Genomic DNA, 12,411 nt, shown 5'->3' with positions numbered 1-12,411 from the left:
ATAGCATAACTGCTCCGTTCTCTCGTCGCTCGTTCTCATATACAACTCTCCCTCACAACACCTTATCTCAAGTCTGATATACCGGCCTTGGCCCACCAAAAGCCACACTCTCTTCGACTCCATTCATCCTCCACCAACTGCGCCGCGACACCCTTGCCACTTCCACCAGCACGCTCATCATTCCCTTCTTCAAAGACCATGATTTTGCGTCTAGATGGCAATGAGGCATCGTAAGGCTTCCACACCGTGCGATTCTCATACCGTCCCCCCAACGCGTTCGGATCCCCAGTCACAATAAACGAAGTGATGTACGCATGAAACGTCCCCGCAATCTCCTCCTGACTCCTCGAAATGCCTCGCACCTCCGGATTAAACGTCTCATACGCCATCTGATCACCATGATTCGCGCCCCCCTGAACCGTCTTGTTCAGCGCCCAGCGATACAGAAACACGGGCTCCTCCTGCCCCGCCGAGGCGAGAGTCGCCGTCTGCCGCACCGGGCAGGCATACGCGTAATGACCATATGCGGCTTCGACGCGCTTATACTGCGGACCGACGGGTATGCTTCTAGTTTCGAGATATGGTGAGGACGGATACACCGCGGGGTCTGGGTAGAGGTCGTCGATGGTTTTGATATCCTCGTCCGAGTAGGCGGGGAGCAAGGTGCGGAAGAAGCTTGTGAATTGGGAGGACTGCGACATCGCGGACGGGACGTAGTATGTTCCTTCGTTTGTGTTGAAGCCCGTCAGGATGGGCATTTTGTTCCATTTCCCTGAGTGCCAGGCGTCGATTGGGCGGCGCTTGATGAGGGCGCCGTCGATGACGGGTTGGAAGGCCCAGCGGACGGAGGGGTTGTATCGGTTGAAGATGGTGAAGGAGGCGTTGATGACGGTTGGGGATGGTTGACTGCGCAGGCAGTTGATTATGTCGGACTGCGGTCTGTCGCTACAGCCAGCCTCTGTGAGGAATTCTTGGAATTGGGTTTCGTGTAGTTGGGCGTTGTATGGGTGCACGGCGCGCGAGGTTGCCGCGCCTGACTCGATGACGGCTCGATGGAACAGGGAGGTGCCAAGGTCATAGTTCATGATATGGTGTGCGATCTACGACTGATATCAGTACTGGTCTCCGGATATCTCTAAAGGCATCATACCGAGTGTGCTCCTGCGGACAGGCCGATGAGTGTCACTTGCGAGGGGTCCCCTCCAAACGCTTCGATATTATCCTGGACCCATTTGAAGGCAAGGATCTGGTCATGCAGCCCGAGATTGAGTATGCCCTCCTGTGCTGACATAGTCGAAGGAAGGAATCCCAGCGCGCCGATACTAGAATGATTCCTCAGCCGAGTTCCATTGCGACAGCCCTTGCGCGACAACTCACCGATAGTTGAAACTCACTGCAACGAATGGTTTCTCTGACCATCCCACCATTGATGCGGTGTTATGCATTGAAGCTATTCTCGTCAGACTTGTTCATATTTATTTGATTGAGACTCACCCGTGCCACGGTTATAAGCACCGCCATGCACGTACACCGCGACGGGTAATCTGCCTTTTGCGCCATGAGGACGAAACACGTTCACCGTCAAGCAGTCCTCCGAAATGGTGGCATCACCAGGAACTTTCAATAGTTGTTTACCGGGGCATCTGCTTGATCAGCATCCATACTAGTTACGATAAGGTAGATCACTTGCCGTGGACCGAACCGACTCGCGTCAATGGTGTCGTTCGAGGAGCCCACAGCGACTGCCCTGCGGAATCTCCTATCGCCAGTCGGAGGGAGAGCATAAGGAATTCCTCGGAATGCATCAACTGGTTGTCGCAGAGAGTCGGACAATCTCGTTCCCACCACGATACCTTGGCGGAGTTGGACGGTTGGTCGAGCAATGACAGCATCCAGTACAGTGTCCGGGAGCCATGACAGAAGTGGGCTCTGTATTGAGAAACGTATATATCCCTGGTGAAGGAGTAGTAGGATGACAGGCAAAGCAGCCAGGAGTACAAGTCTGTGAGAGGAAAACATGTTGTCGGTCAGTAGCCTTTCAGAATTCGGAGAACGAACGTCAATCTCTTATCAATTCAGCAGCGCATATGCTACTATATCCCTGTCATTCTGTGCTCTCCACTTCTCCACCAGTCGCCACGATGCTCGACTCCTCATCAGAGTGACTCCACAGTGGATTGCCCCCACACGGCTTATCTTTGACGGCAACGGCATCTCCAACAACGGTCAAGATACGAGGTCGATCAGTTGGAGTAATCATTCCTTTCTTTCGAGACCTTGACGCCATAGATAGAGCTGCGGACAAGGTCCGTCTCGATTTCTACCAGCAGTCCTGTTCATCACGTTCATTGGTGATTACCACCATATCGGTATCAGGCAGCATACGGTCGACTAGATTTCCATTCCGAGTATCAATAAGCTGAAAAGCAGAAAGAGTTACAACTGAACTCCTGGCATGGACTCCTGCACCTCAGAGACAGGCGTTATCATGCAGTCAACCCCTGTACTTCGAAGCGGGGTTGCTTGGTATAAGTACCAGGGAAGACGTAGCGGACAGCAACCGAGACTCCGTAAGCGTGCCAGAGCATATCCGAACATTACTTCATCAAAATGCTGCTTGAGAAGAAGAAGACTGACGAAGACAAGAACGACACAATCCTAGCAACCATCTCCGGCAAGGAGGGGGACATTGAGAATGGTCACATTTCTTCGCTGGACGAGGCCGAGCTTTTCCTGCGAGAGCATGGCATTTCACATTCCCAACTTCAGGAGATGCTCGATGATCCCGTTAAATCTCGGAGGATTAGAAGGCGGGTTGATTTGATTCTTCTGCCTCTTCTCTGTGGTACATACGCCTTGCAATATATCGACAAGCAGGTGAGTTTCCCGTACGCGGTCTAAAGGGAATACTAAATGTTATAGGCCCTCTCCTACAGTGCAGTCTTTGATCTTTTCAAAGATGCCCACATCGATAGTAATGAGTATAGCTGGCTCGCCAGCATTTTCTACTTCGGTATTCTTCCTCACCCCTGACGGTCACCCTCAGGCTGATGATACAGGTTATCTCTTCTGGGAGTATCCTGCGAATATTATTGCCCAGCGACTTCCCGTCGGAACTGTAATCTCATGTTTTGTGTAGGCTTGGCTCCTCAATGTCAATCCTCTGCTTGCATTGCACTGACATTTTGCTAGTGTCGCCTGGGGAGCAGTCCTCATGATAACGGCCAGCTGCAACAATTTCACCGGCATGGCTATCTGCCGCTTTCTCCTCGGTTGCTTTGAAGGTATTATATCACGAATAGTCGCTGCAAATAGCTGACGTCTTAGCCCCGATTACTCCCTGCTTCATGATGATCGTTGCCATGTGGTATCTGCGGCAGGAACAGCCTTTCCGAGCTGGATGTTTCTACTGCTGCAATGGCATTGGATCAATGGTGAGCCGTCATTTCCCTGGATTGCCTTGGATAGCGTATCTGACTGTGCTCAAGCTCGGTGGCTTGATAACGTTTGCTATTGGCCAGCTACATGGGTTTCCTGTCTGGAGAGCAGTGTTCCTCATCTGTGGCGGTGTCACGGTGCTCTGGGGAGGCATTTTGCTCCTCTTCCTTCCAAACAGCATTCTGTCCGCCAAGCGATTCACGATCGAGGAAAAAATACTGCTTATCGGAAGAGGAAAGCAGAACCAGACGGTATGTGCCTCAGTGTGCGATGTACAGAATCCGTGCAGTTAAACTTTCCAGGGCATTCTCAACCGTTCGATCAAGTGGTACCAGATCCGAGAGGCATTCATCGATCCCCAAGTCTGGCTCGCGTTCCTTTTTGTCTTGTTCAATGAGACGAGTAACGGAGGTGTTGCTAATGTACGTCTTCACTCTGCCGTTTAAGAGTTCTACTCATTATTTGGCAGTTTGGCAAACTTATCATCAAAGGACTGGTCTCCAGTCCTCTCCTGACCACAGCCCTAGGCATTCCACAAGGAGCGTTCCAGGTCTTCTTTATTCTTTCAGGGACCTACCTCTCCTCGCGCTTCAAGAATATCCGCACAATCATCATGGTCATCTACCTCATACCCACCGTGATCGGCGTGTGTCTACTCTGGCAGCTGCCGCGAACCAATCGCTACGGGGTCCTCTTTGGCTACTACATCGTAAGTCGACCGGATTTCTTTCCAAGTTTACCTGACCAAATAGATCGGGTCATATGTTACCTCCCTCGTCCTCTGCCTCCAAATGCCCTCGAGCAACACAGGCGGCTACACCAAACGAGTCACCGCAACCGCCCTCGTTTTCCTCGCATACTGCGTGGGAAACATCGTCGGTCCGCATGCCTTCCTGGCTGAAGAAGCACCCGTCTACGCGACCGGATGCAAGCTCATTCTGGCATGTGCGCTGGGCCAGATGGCGTGCACTATAGCCTTACGAGTGTTGTTGATCAGACGAAATACGCGGCGAGACGCTGAGGGCGCTGACGCGCCTGGAGATGAGCAGGTTCTGGCGGACTTGACGGATTTCGAGGTATGTTGCTTGCAAGCTGAGGGTAGCAGTTGCTGACGGTGATAGAATCCTCGGTTTCGATATGTCGTCTAGCCTACAGAAGGACGGTCCAGAGGATGTGTGACGGATATCCTGTTTCATCAGCTATTCTGGATTCTTTCACTGATGATTTGCTTGCGCGGTTCTGTGTAGATGTGAAGCCTAGATCACTGTTGTGGGTCTTATCCTTTGTCTGCATACAGCCACTATCAAACCTCCAGCTGCCAGGGTTGACACTAGACATCAAGACAAGACAAGCTGTTAATTAATAGGCAGTAACTGCAGCCTAGACAATTCTCCTGTAGAAATGATCCTCCCTATTTTAAGACATGCAACCCGCCCAATCAACCATGCCAACCCCTCACTAGTTATCATTCAGCCTCATCGTCATTTATCAACCATCAACCTTGCCTTGAATCTTGATATCAAAGTAGCTTTCTTCACCTCAGCCTACAACAACAAGCCGAATCAATCAAAATGCACATCCTCTCAGTCGACGACAAGTACGTTCCATCCCTTCCCACCACATCCAACCCAAGTCAACTAACCACCCCCCCAGCCCCATCAGCCAAAAACTCATGACCAAACTCCTCTCCAGGTTCAACTGCACCGTCGCAACAGTCTTCAACGGCCAGGAGGCCCTATCCTACCTCTCCAACCCAGCAAACCCTCCCCCAGATCTCATCTTCATGGACGTAAGCCAAGCCCACCACAACAAATCGCCCCAGAATCGTAGACAAAAGTTGACGCAGGAATCAGCTCCAAATGCCAGTCCTTGATGGCATCTCCGCAGCATCCATCATCCGCACCCAGCCGCCGTTCGCCTCCAACCCGGTTCTCCGGACTGCGCCCATCATCGCGGTTGGGGCGCATGGTGTCCGTCTGGATCGCGAGGCCTTTGTAAGGGGGCGTGGGTTCGATGGTTATCTGCACAGGCCGGTAAGGGTGAGTCATGTCAAGCCGATGCTGTTGTTTTGGTCGAGGAGGGAGAGGGTTCTACCGGTGTCTTGCCGGGTGCTGTCCCTGTTCCTGAGGCTAAGGCTGGGGCTGGGGCTGGGGCTGGAGGCGTTGGGTTTCGGCCGGCTTGGGGGCCGATGCCGTTGAGGGGGTATAGGGGGCCTAGGTCTTTGCTTTGATTTTTGGTTTCAGGGTATGTGGACAGTGGATATTGACTGTACTGTATGATGACAATGAAGAGGTATAGATATAACAGGTAGCCATACGCCAAACTCAAAAACCGTAGAACTCCGTACTCCGTGGACTGTGGCTGGGACTGGCCTGGCTAATCCCGGACGTAATCAACTTCAAGCTTGGAATCGCTCAGGATCGTCGTCCGCGTCCTCCTCTTCCCATTCTGCTCCATCTCGATGATCGTCGCATCACTAACCCCATATGACTTCCCGCCAGCCTTCGCCACCGTCCCCGAAAACACCACGCTGTTGAAATCAACCAGCGGCACCATGCCATCCCCGTACTGGAAGTCCTCGACGATCCAGTCCGCATTCTGGCCCGCCAGCGTCGCAGTCGCCGCCGGCGCCGTCAGCGTCTTCGTCACCGTCTGCCCACTCGTCTGGTTCTCGATGATGGCCACGCCCTGGCTGGGCGATTTGCTCTCCACCTTGACGACGAGGACGTCCCCGCGGTTGACCGCGAGGTTGAAGTCGTACGCAATGTCCGGGTACCACTCGTACCACGCGTCGTAGCTGTGTGTCCCGTCCGCCTCGACGTAGAAGTCCACCCCGGCCTGCAGGATCGCGCTCGCGTACGTGTCGCCGTCGATGCCCACCCAGGCCGAGCTGGCTTGCGTGCCCGTCACGCCGGCCACGGCCGTCGCTTCGGGGATGGTGATGGTCGCCGCCACCGCGGTGTAGGTTGCCGACGGGGGTGGCTGCTCGCGCACGGCGCCCGCCCAGTTCTTGCTGTAGGAGACGTTTGCCGCGGCCGTTCGGTACTCTGTGTTTGGGTCCGCGGCGGCGGCAGCGCCGGTGTCGTCCATGGGGTGAGATTGTCGGGCCAGGGCCCGGGCACGGATACGGTGCAGGGAACGGCTGCTTGGGGCGGACAGGGCACTGCCGGCCAGCAAGGCCGCAGCGACGATGCTGGTTGAGAGCTTCATGGCGTATAGGGAAGATAAGGCGGAGTCACTCGAAGAGGGCAGACGATACTCTACTCTTTCCCGCCGTAGTCCGCTGCGTCGATGTGGCGTTCTGGCTCTTTAATACCCTCGCTGAAAGAGTCGCATGCGGTTGGGCCAGAGCAGCAGGCCGAAAATAACCTCATCTGACTCCTTCGTGAGCTGTTCGCCAGGAACTGACCTGAAGAGGACGCGCAAGCATTCCGAGCCTCTATCTGACCCTCGCAAATGATCATGTCACTGACGGAATCAAGTATGATCGACTATCCAGGACGGGATGAGACTCCAGAACAAGATCTGCCTCTATCCGCGTGCGTCAACAAGCAATGGGTCAGACTGGATCAGCGCTCGCATGTCCGCTGCCAGAGTAAACAGTCAATATTTGCCGTTGGCTTGATCCATTGCCTGGGCTGCCTCGTTTCTCGTAGTATATTGACACCACTCCATGGACGTAGTATCCACGATCAGGCGGACGGACGATCAGCCGAAGCAAATAGTCAGTAGACTTGAATATCCTCACAACAACAATGACGCCATGCAAGTGCCCTGTGCCTTGTGACAGTCCAGGTAAAGTGACGAGAACATCAGGTACCAAAACCGCTGAAAGTGGGTTGGCCGCATTCCTCCCGCCGCAAGGGGTGTTTGCAAACACTGAAGCAGGCCCCCGGCCGATACTGTGTACTGTGTACTGTATATCAGGCGGACGATCCCTAGCTGAGGAATGTAAGGTGCATATCGATGGCCGACCGAAAACGTCCCACCAATTAGCCCTTCGCCCGGGGACGGACAGACCTGCGTCAAGGCCGATGGTATTCTACTTCCGCCAAGTATAAAGTTCGCTCTCATGACTGGATGACGTCCTCGGTACCCTGGCTGAAGAAGACCTCGCAGTAGGGGTGTTTCTTGCAAGCTGAAGCTGATCAGTAGCGGTCATCATGTCCGGCGGTAGGTATCGAGGGATGCTCCCAAACACACATCGAGATGACCTGGATGATAATCGAATAATGCAAGTTTCGACTTTCGAACACATTCCGCTGACGAGATCAGAAAAGCACAATTGCCAATCAAAATTGTTGATTGCAGAATGAGCACTGTATATGCTGATCTAAATACATTTAGCCGTCTATCAAAATCACCGCCAGAAACTTACCACAACACAGCCCGCCAAAACAGCCAACACGAACATCCACTTATAAACCCGTAAACCGAAACCAGAAATCACATAGGAAGCCCCGCCACCTCCTGTAAACCCCAGTACCTCCGCATATTCTCCGCCCCCAGCGTCCTCACCTCCTCATCCAAATGCCTCCACAGCACCTCCCCAAACCCATCCATGAGCCGCTTCATCTCCTCCCGCTGCAGATCAACCTCGCCGCTCCGGCATTTCGTCAGATACCCCTCCAGCTTCTCCAGACCCTTGTGGATCTGCCTGTGCTGCGTGAGGAGCGCCAGCTCGCGACGGAACTCGGGCATCCGTTTCGCGAGCACGGGGAAGATATGCTGCTCTTCGATGGAGTGGTGGAAGTCGAGCTGCGAACAGAAGCTGAGCCCGGCCATGATGAGTTGGCGCGGGGAGAGCCCGCCGGGTCTTTTGCCTGTGCTGGTGCAGGCGTCTTGGAGTTGGTTCCAGGTTAGGCGGAAGTGGTTGTGCTGTTGTTGCTGTTAGTTGGTTTGAATGGTGAGGGTAGGGGGGCGTACGAATTGGTCCATTTGCTCCGCCATTCGGTTGTAGGTGCGGAAGTCTTTCGGTGAGAGCGGGGGTAGCGGTTCATTGTTTCCATTTGGTTGACTGCTAGAGTCCGGGGATGCTTGATGCTTTTTCTGCCCCATTACTGAGAATGGTTGATACCGGGTTGCTACAGGGAAAATTGCTCTGTGAACACGTCGTACTGGACGGAGGTGGAGAAAAGATGGACTCTGGATGATTCGAAGCCTTCTCATTGACGTCAAGGATCTAAATGAGCGCGTGTCCGAGAAGCAGTCGATATATCTCGTAGAATAGAGCTTTTCTCCCCTGCGTTGTATATCTCTCGAAGGTGGGGATGGAAGAAGACGCTGCGAATCAGGATCATCGGCAAACAAGTAATGCACATTACAAATACCTGACAAATATCTATTCCACACTGCGGGAACAAATGAAAAGGTCCTACTATCCAGATAGTGTGCTACAGACACAGCGACTGTTACCAGATCAGAGCGTCTTGATAAACCCGCTCAGACTACTTTTACAAGAGGCCAGAGGCACAAGAACCAAGTATAATCATCGAAACGTACATTCAGAATGCTAAAACTATACTAGTTACAATGGAATGTCCCAGATCCTCAATGGACGTATGCCATCTCAACGTTCAGCAAAACTGAACATTGCAAGACACACATCTAGTACGTCACTGGTCAAAGAGATAAATCTCCACTCAATATCAGCACTTCTTCGGCACAACCACAGTCATGAAAGGGCTGGATTGCAATTTGACATCCGTGCTAGGCAAGGTCGACTAGACCAACAGCTAGAGCAGCCGTAGGTAGACACTCGGGAGAGAGAAAGAAAATTAAAAGGTAGCATTAGGTAAAAGTATCTCTGCAAGACTGACATGGTAAGTAAACGAAGAAGAAGTCGTCTGCAGGGTTAGTAATAATCTGGATATCAAAATTGCACAGGTGAAGGTCGTAACTCCGTAGAAATACAAGGCTATAGCTCTCGGTCACGCATGTGCTTGGGTGGGCGGAAGTTCCCCTTGCGGAGTTCCTGCCACGCAAGATCGAAGCGCGCACCAAAATACCAAGCGAATCCAATCTGATGGCTGTGAGCAAATAATGACACTGGAACGGAGCGATAAGACATACCATTACAATAGAAACAAAAACTACAATCACGCCCATGAGAGCCATCATAAAGAGGACATCTTTGCGGGTTTCGGCCTCCAGTCTGGCCTTCTCCTGTTCAGCTTCGGACTTTTGGCCCAAGACACGCCGGTTGGCCTCTTCGGCCGATTGCGATGGGAAGATGGTCTCGATGAATTTTTCAATCTGCGACGGTTAAAACTTGAACGAATGGTGATGAAATGGAGGGCACGTACCTTTGCACAGGCAATGCCGATCTTGAGGAAATTGGGATCCTTCGGGGTGTTCTTCTTGTGAATCTCACGAGCGTATCTACGGAAGGCCTCGTAGAGGATCCGCAGGTTCTGCGTCGACTCCGTCATCAACTGGCAAGCTTCGCCCTTCTTGATTTTGATGTTACGTTCAAAAATCGCGGGGTTGCGGAAGCAAAGGGAAAGAGTAGCAATGGCCATGGACTGAGGGATGGCGCAAAAGTTGAAGACGCTCTGCTCGCGCAGACCGGCAAGATAGAAGAGACACTCCTCCGCATGTTCCAATGCGTTGAGAACCATCTCGGCGCTGCAGTTCAGTGCAGCCTCGCGATTCTCCGGCTTGAAGAGATCCTCAAAGTTGGTGACGTGCTTGGACCAAATTTCTTTGGGCCAGAACTGTCGACCGTCGTCGAAATCCTCACGGATATCGCGAATAATGTTGGTCTTCTGCAAGAAAAGACCCATGGACTTGTACAGCTCGGCACGCTTGAGCAAGGCCGGGTTACCGAACTCGGCCTCAACGAAGAGGCGAGTCAACCCTTCTCCGACCAGGCCAGCAACGTACCAGCAGTACAGGTCGTAATCCTCGACTGTCTTGACGCTTGCATCGTCCAGCGCAGCTTTGCGACAATAATCAGCCATACCATTGCCCATCTTGTCCGTGATATCCTTGATGATGGCCTGGTAGGCAGGCTTCATCTTCTTGAACTCGGTGATGACATTGTGAAACTGAACCAGCAGCTCACGGTCCTTCTCCTCGGGCCGGTTACCAGTGAAGGTCCAGCCATCCTGCTCGAGGATATCTTTGAATCCACGAAGAAGCGGTTCCTTGGTCTCCAAAGGAATCGACGTGTCATCCTCGATGGTGTCCAGCCCACGGAGTGTCAGGTAGAAGATGCACACGGGAAGCAAGAGCTCTGGGTGAAGCTCCTTGATCACCGCGCTGAAGCTTCGGCTCGTCTGATCCAGGAACTTAAAGCATGTCTTTGTTGTTTCTGACTCAATCGATTCATCACGCTCATGAACAGGATTGTGCCAGATCTTCCTATCAGAAAGGACGAAAGGGTGTCCGTAAGCAATGGCACATACACACCAAGGGTAAGGAGAAGTGCTCAAAGCTATAGGCCAAGACCAACCATTGAAGTATCGACCTCAATTCTGAGGGATGGAAGATGTAGTAAAAAGCATTTGCTGCAACGCCCATGGTGAGGTATTTGTAGGGAAGAGGAAGAAACGAAAAAGGCGAGGACGGAAAGACGGATGTTGAGCGAGAGAAAAAAAATAGTGGGAATGTGGGGAAAGCAACAAGCGAATCAACAAGTGCGATTTGATACAAGTACAGTGAAGATAGTAGGTAGTGTACAGATGTACAAAAAGGAGCAGTGAGGAAAAAGAAAAGAGGAAAGAGGAAAGAGGAAACGGATCTCACAGACAGGGAAAGTAGTGGAGGGGAGGGTGAAACCAAGGAGGGAAGAGAAGAGAGAGATGGATCATGGGAGGTTATTATATCGAAAAGGGGGAACAAAGAGAACGGAAGTGATGGATGGTTCAAATACAAGAAGTGGCTGAGGCTGAGGCTGAGGCTGAGGCTGTCAAGGGGAAATTCATGGGAAAAGACCATATCCACAGCAGGCTCCTACCATTACGCGTGTATTACGCCTCTCGACATCCAGTTTAGTATTGTTTTCCCATTCTTTACTCCTCTGCCTGGTGTGGCTGGTGGTAATTGTGACAGTACCTTACATAAAATACATGGCTGCGGCCTTGGCCGACAGATGCTTTGCTTCCCCCCGCCATGACGAAACTGCTGTCGGAGAGCACTCATCAGGCAGAGAAAATTATTATTGTCCTCGGTCAGCCAACTAGTCTGGCAGGTCTTACGATCTGCTTAACTCTTGATTTTCTCTTGAACTTATCAACGCTTGCGACCTTGGGGACGGACCATACCACATCTCTGGCTTGATTGACGGCAAGTCATCATGGTCGCAGACACTACCTACTACGATGCCCTTGGCGTGCCACCCACGGCCACAGAACTCGAAATTAAGAAGGCCTATCGGAAACTGGCCATCGTGACCCATCCTGGTGCGATTATTCCTCATGTCTTCATGGGTTCTTGTTTTTGATCCTGACCTCTCAACTAGATAAGAATCCTGGCGATGAGACTGCGCATGCGAGATTCCAGGCGGTATGTATGCTTGAAGATATGGAAGCATAATACTAATCTCTCTTGGTACGATCAGATTGGAGAAGCCTACCAAGTTCTCAGCAATGAGGAGCTACGAAAACGTTATGATAAATATGGAAAGGAAGATGCAGTTCCGGGCGGCGGTTTCGGTGAGTTGTTCATCTGTGATCGAGCCGTTGAACCATACTGATAGGCGATGAAGAGGATCCGGCCGAGTTCTTCAGCATGATCTTCGGTGGCAGCGCGTTTGTCGATCTGATCGGTGAAATCTCGTTGATGAAGGACCTGACCGCAACCATGGACATCACCATGCAGCAAATGGAGGAGGAAGAACTGGCGGAAGCTGCGGAAGAGAAACTCAATATCTACGACGAGGAGACCAAGGCGGCCGCCGCCACGACAGGGGAAGCCAGCCATGCCGCTGGCACCGCAGCCCCAGCCCCAGCCCCAGTCCCAGCCCCAGCC

At 52.3% G+C, this 12,411-nt stretch overlaps 7 protein-coding genes across 7 annotated transcripts; 3 read left to right on the top strand and 4 right to left on the bottom strand.

Moving 5' to 3' along the window:
* Positions 1 to 62: 62 nt before the first annotated feature.
* On the bottom strand, positions 63 to 2,019 carry CDV56_101751 (putative extracellular lipase; the record flags this gene model as incomplete). Its single annotated transcript, XM_026755370.1, has 5 exons — positions 63 to 1,100; positions 1,151 to 1,322; positions 1,378 to 1,450; positions 1,495 to 1,643; positions 1,703 to 2,019. The coding sequence occupies 5 exons, from the start codon at positions 2,017 to 2,019 to the stop codon at positions 63 to 65; spliced, it is 1,749 nt and encodes a 582-aa protein (XP_026610717.1).
* A 591-nt stretch (positions 2,020 to 2,610) lies between these two features.
* Positions 2,611 to 4,586, top strand: CDV56_101392 (putative MFS transporter; the record flags this gene model as incomplete). The annotated part of the gene is made up of 10 exons (XM_026755011.1): positions 2,611 to 2,877; positions 2,923 to 3,013; positions 3,060 to 3,135; positions 3,193 to 3,284; positions 3,328 to 3,434; positions 3,489 to 3,689; positions 3,741 to 3,860; positions 3,908 to 4,147; positions 4,191 to 4,514; positions 4,560 to 4,586. 10 exons carry the CDS (start codon positions 2,611 to 2,613, stop codon positions 4,584 to 4,586), a joined length of 1,545 nt encoding a protein of 514 aa, XP_026610716.1.
* Positions 4,587 to 5,009: 423 nt separating this feature from the next.
* On the top strand, positions 5,010 to 5,668 carry CDV56_101229 (response regulator; the record flags this gene model as incomplete). The annotated part of the gene is made up of 4 exons (XM_026754848.1): positions 5,010 to 5,035; positions 5,092 to 5,227; positions 5,292 to 5,432; positions 5,468 to 5,668. The coding sequence occupies 4 exons, from the start codon at positions 5,010 to 5,012 to the stop codon at positions 5,666 to 5,668; spliced, it is 504 nt and encodes a 167-aa protein (XP_026610715.1).
* A 146-nt stretch (positions 5,669 to 5,814) lies between these two features.
* Positions 5,815 to 6,648, bottom strand: CDV56_101087 (A4/G1 family peptidase; the record flags this gene model as incomplete). The annotated part of the gene is made up of 1 exon (XM_026754706.1): positions 5,815 to 6,648. One exon carries the CDS (start codon positions 6,646 to 6,648, stop codon positions 5,815 to 5,817), a length of 834 nt encoding a protein of 277 aa, XP_026610714.1.
* A 1,236-nt stretch (positions 6,649 to 7,884) lies between these two features.
* Positions 7,885 to 8,496, bottom strand: CDV56_100806 (hemerythrin domain-containing protein; the record flags this gene model as incomplete). The annotated part of the gene is made up of 2 exons (XM_026754425.1): positions 7,885 to 8,316; positions 8,365 to 8,496. 2 exons carry the CDS (start codon positions 8,494 to 8,496, stop codon positions 7,885 to 7,887), a joined length of 564 nt encoding a protein of 187 aa, XP_026610713.1.
* Positions 8,497 to 9,355: 859 nt separating this feature from the next.
* erg9 (bifunctional farnesyl-diphosphate farnesyltransferase/squalene synthase) lies at positions 9,356 to 10,962 on the bottom strand (the record flags this gene model as incomplete). Its single annotated transcript, XM_026754037.1, has 4 exons — positions 9,356 to 9,460; positions 9,511 to 9,693; positions 9,744 to 10,803; positions 10,895 to 10,962. The coding sequence occupies 4 exons, from the start codon at positions 10,960 to 10,962 to the stop codon at positions 9,356 to 9,358; spliced, it is 1,416 nt and encodes a 471-aa protein (XP_026610712.1).
* A 775-nt stretch (positions 10,963 to 11,737) lies between these two features.
* DJP1 (J domain-containing protein) lies at positions 11,738 to 12,095 on the top strand (the record flags this gene model as incomplete). The annotated part of the gene is made up of 3 exons (XM_026753721.1): positions 11,738 to 11,843; positions 11,903 to 11,946; positions 12,002 to 12,095. Coding segments are annotated over 3 exons (244 nt in total), but the record flags the coding sequence as incomplete, so codon positions are not given.
* Between the last annotated feature and the right edge of the window lie 316 nt (positions 12,096 to 12,411).

Source organism: Aspergillus thermomutatus, assembly GCF_002237265.1.
Source record: "Aspergillus thermomutatus strain HMR AF 39 chromosome Unknown NODE_284, whole genome shotgun sequence".
Lineage (NCBI taxonomy): Eukaryota > Fungi > Ascomycota > Eurotiomycetes > Eurotiales > Aspergillaceae > Aspergillus > Aspergillus thermomutatus.
This window is presented reverse-complemented; position numbering and strand designations above follow the sequence as displayed.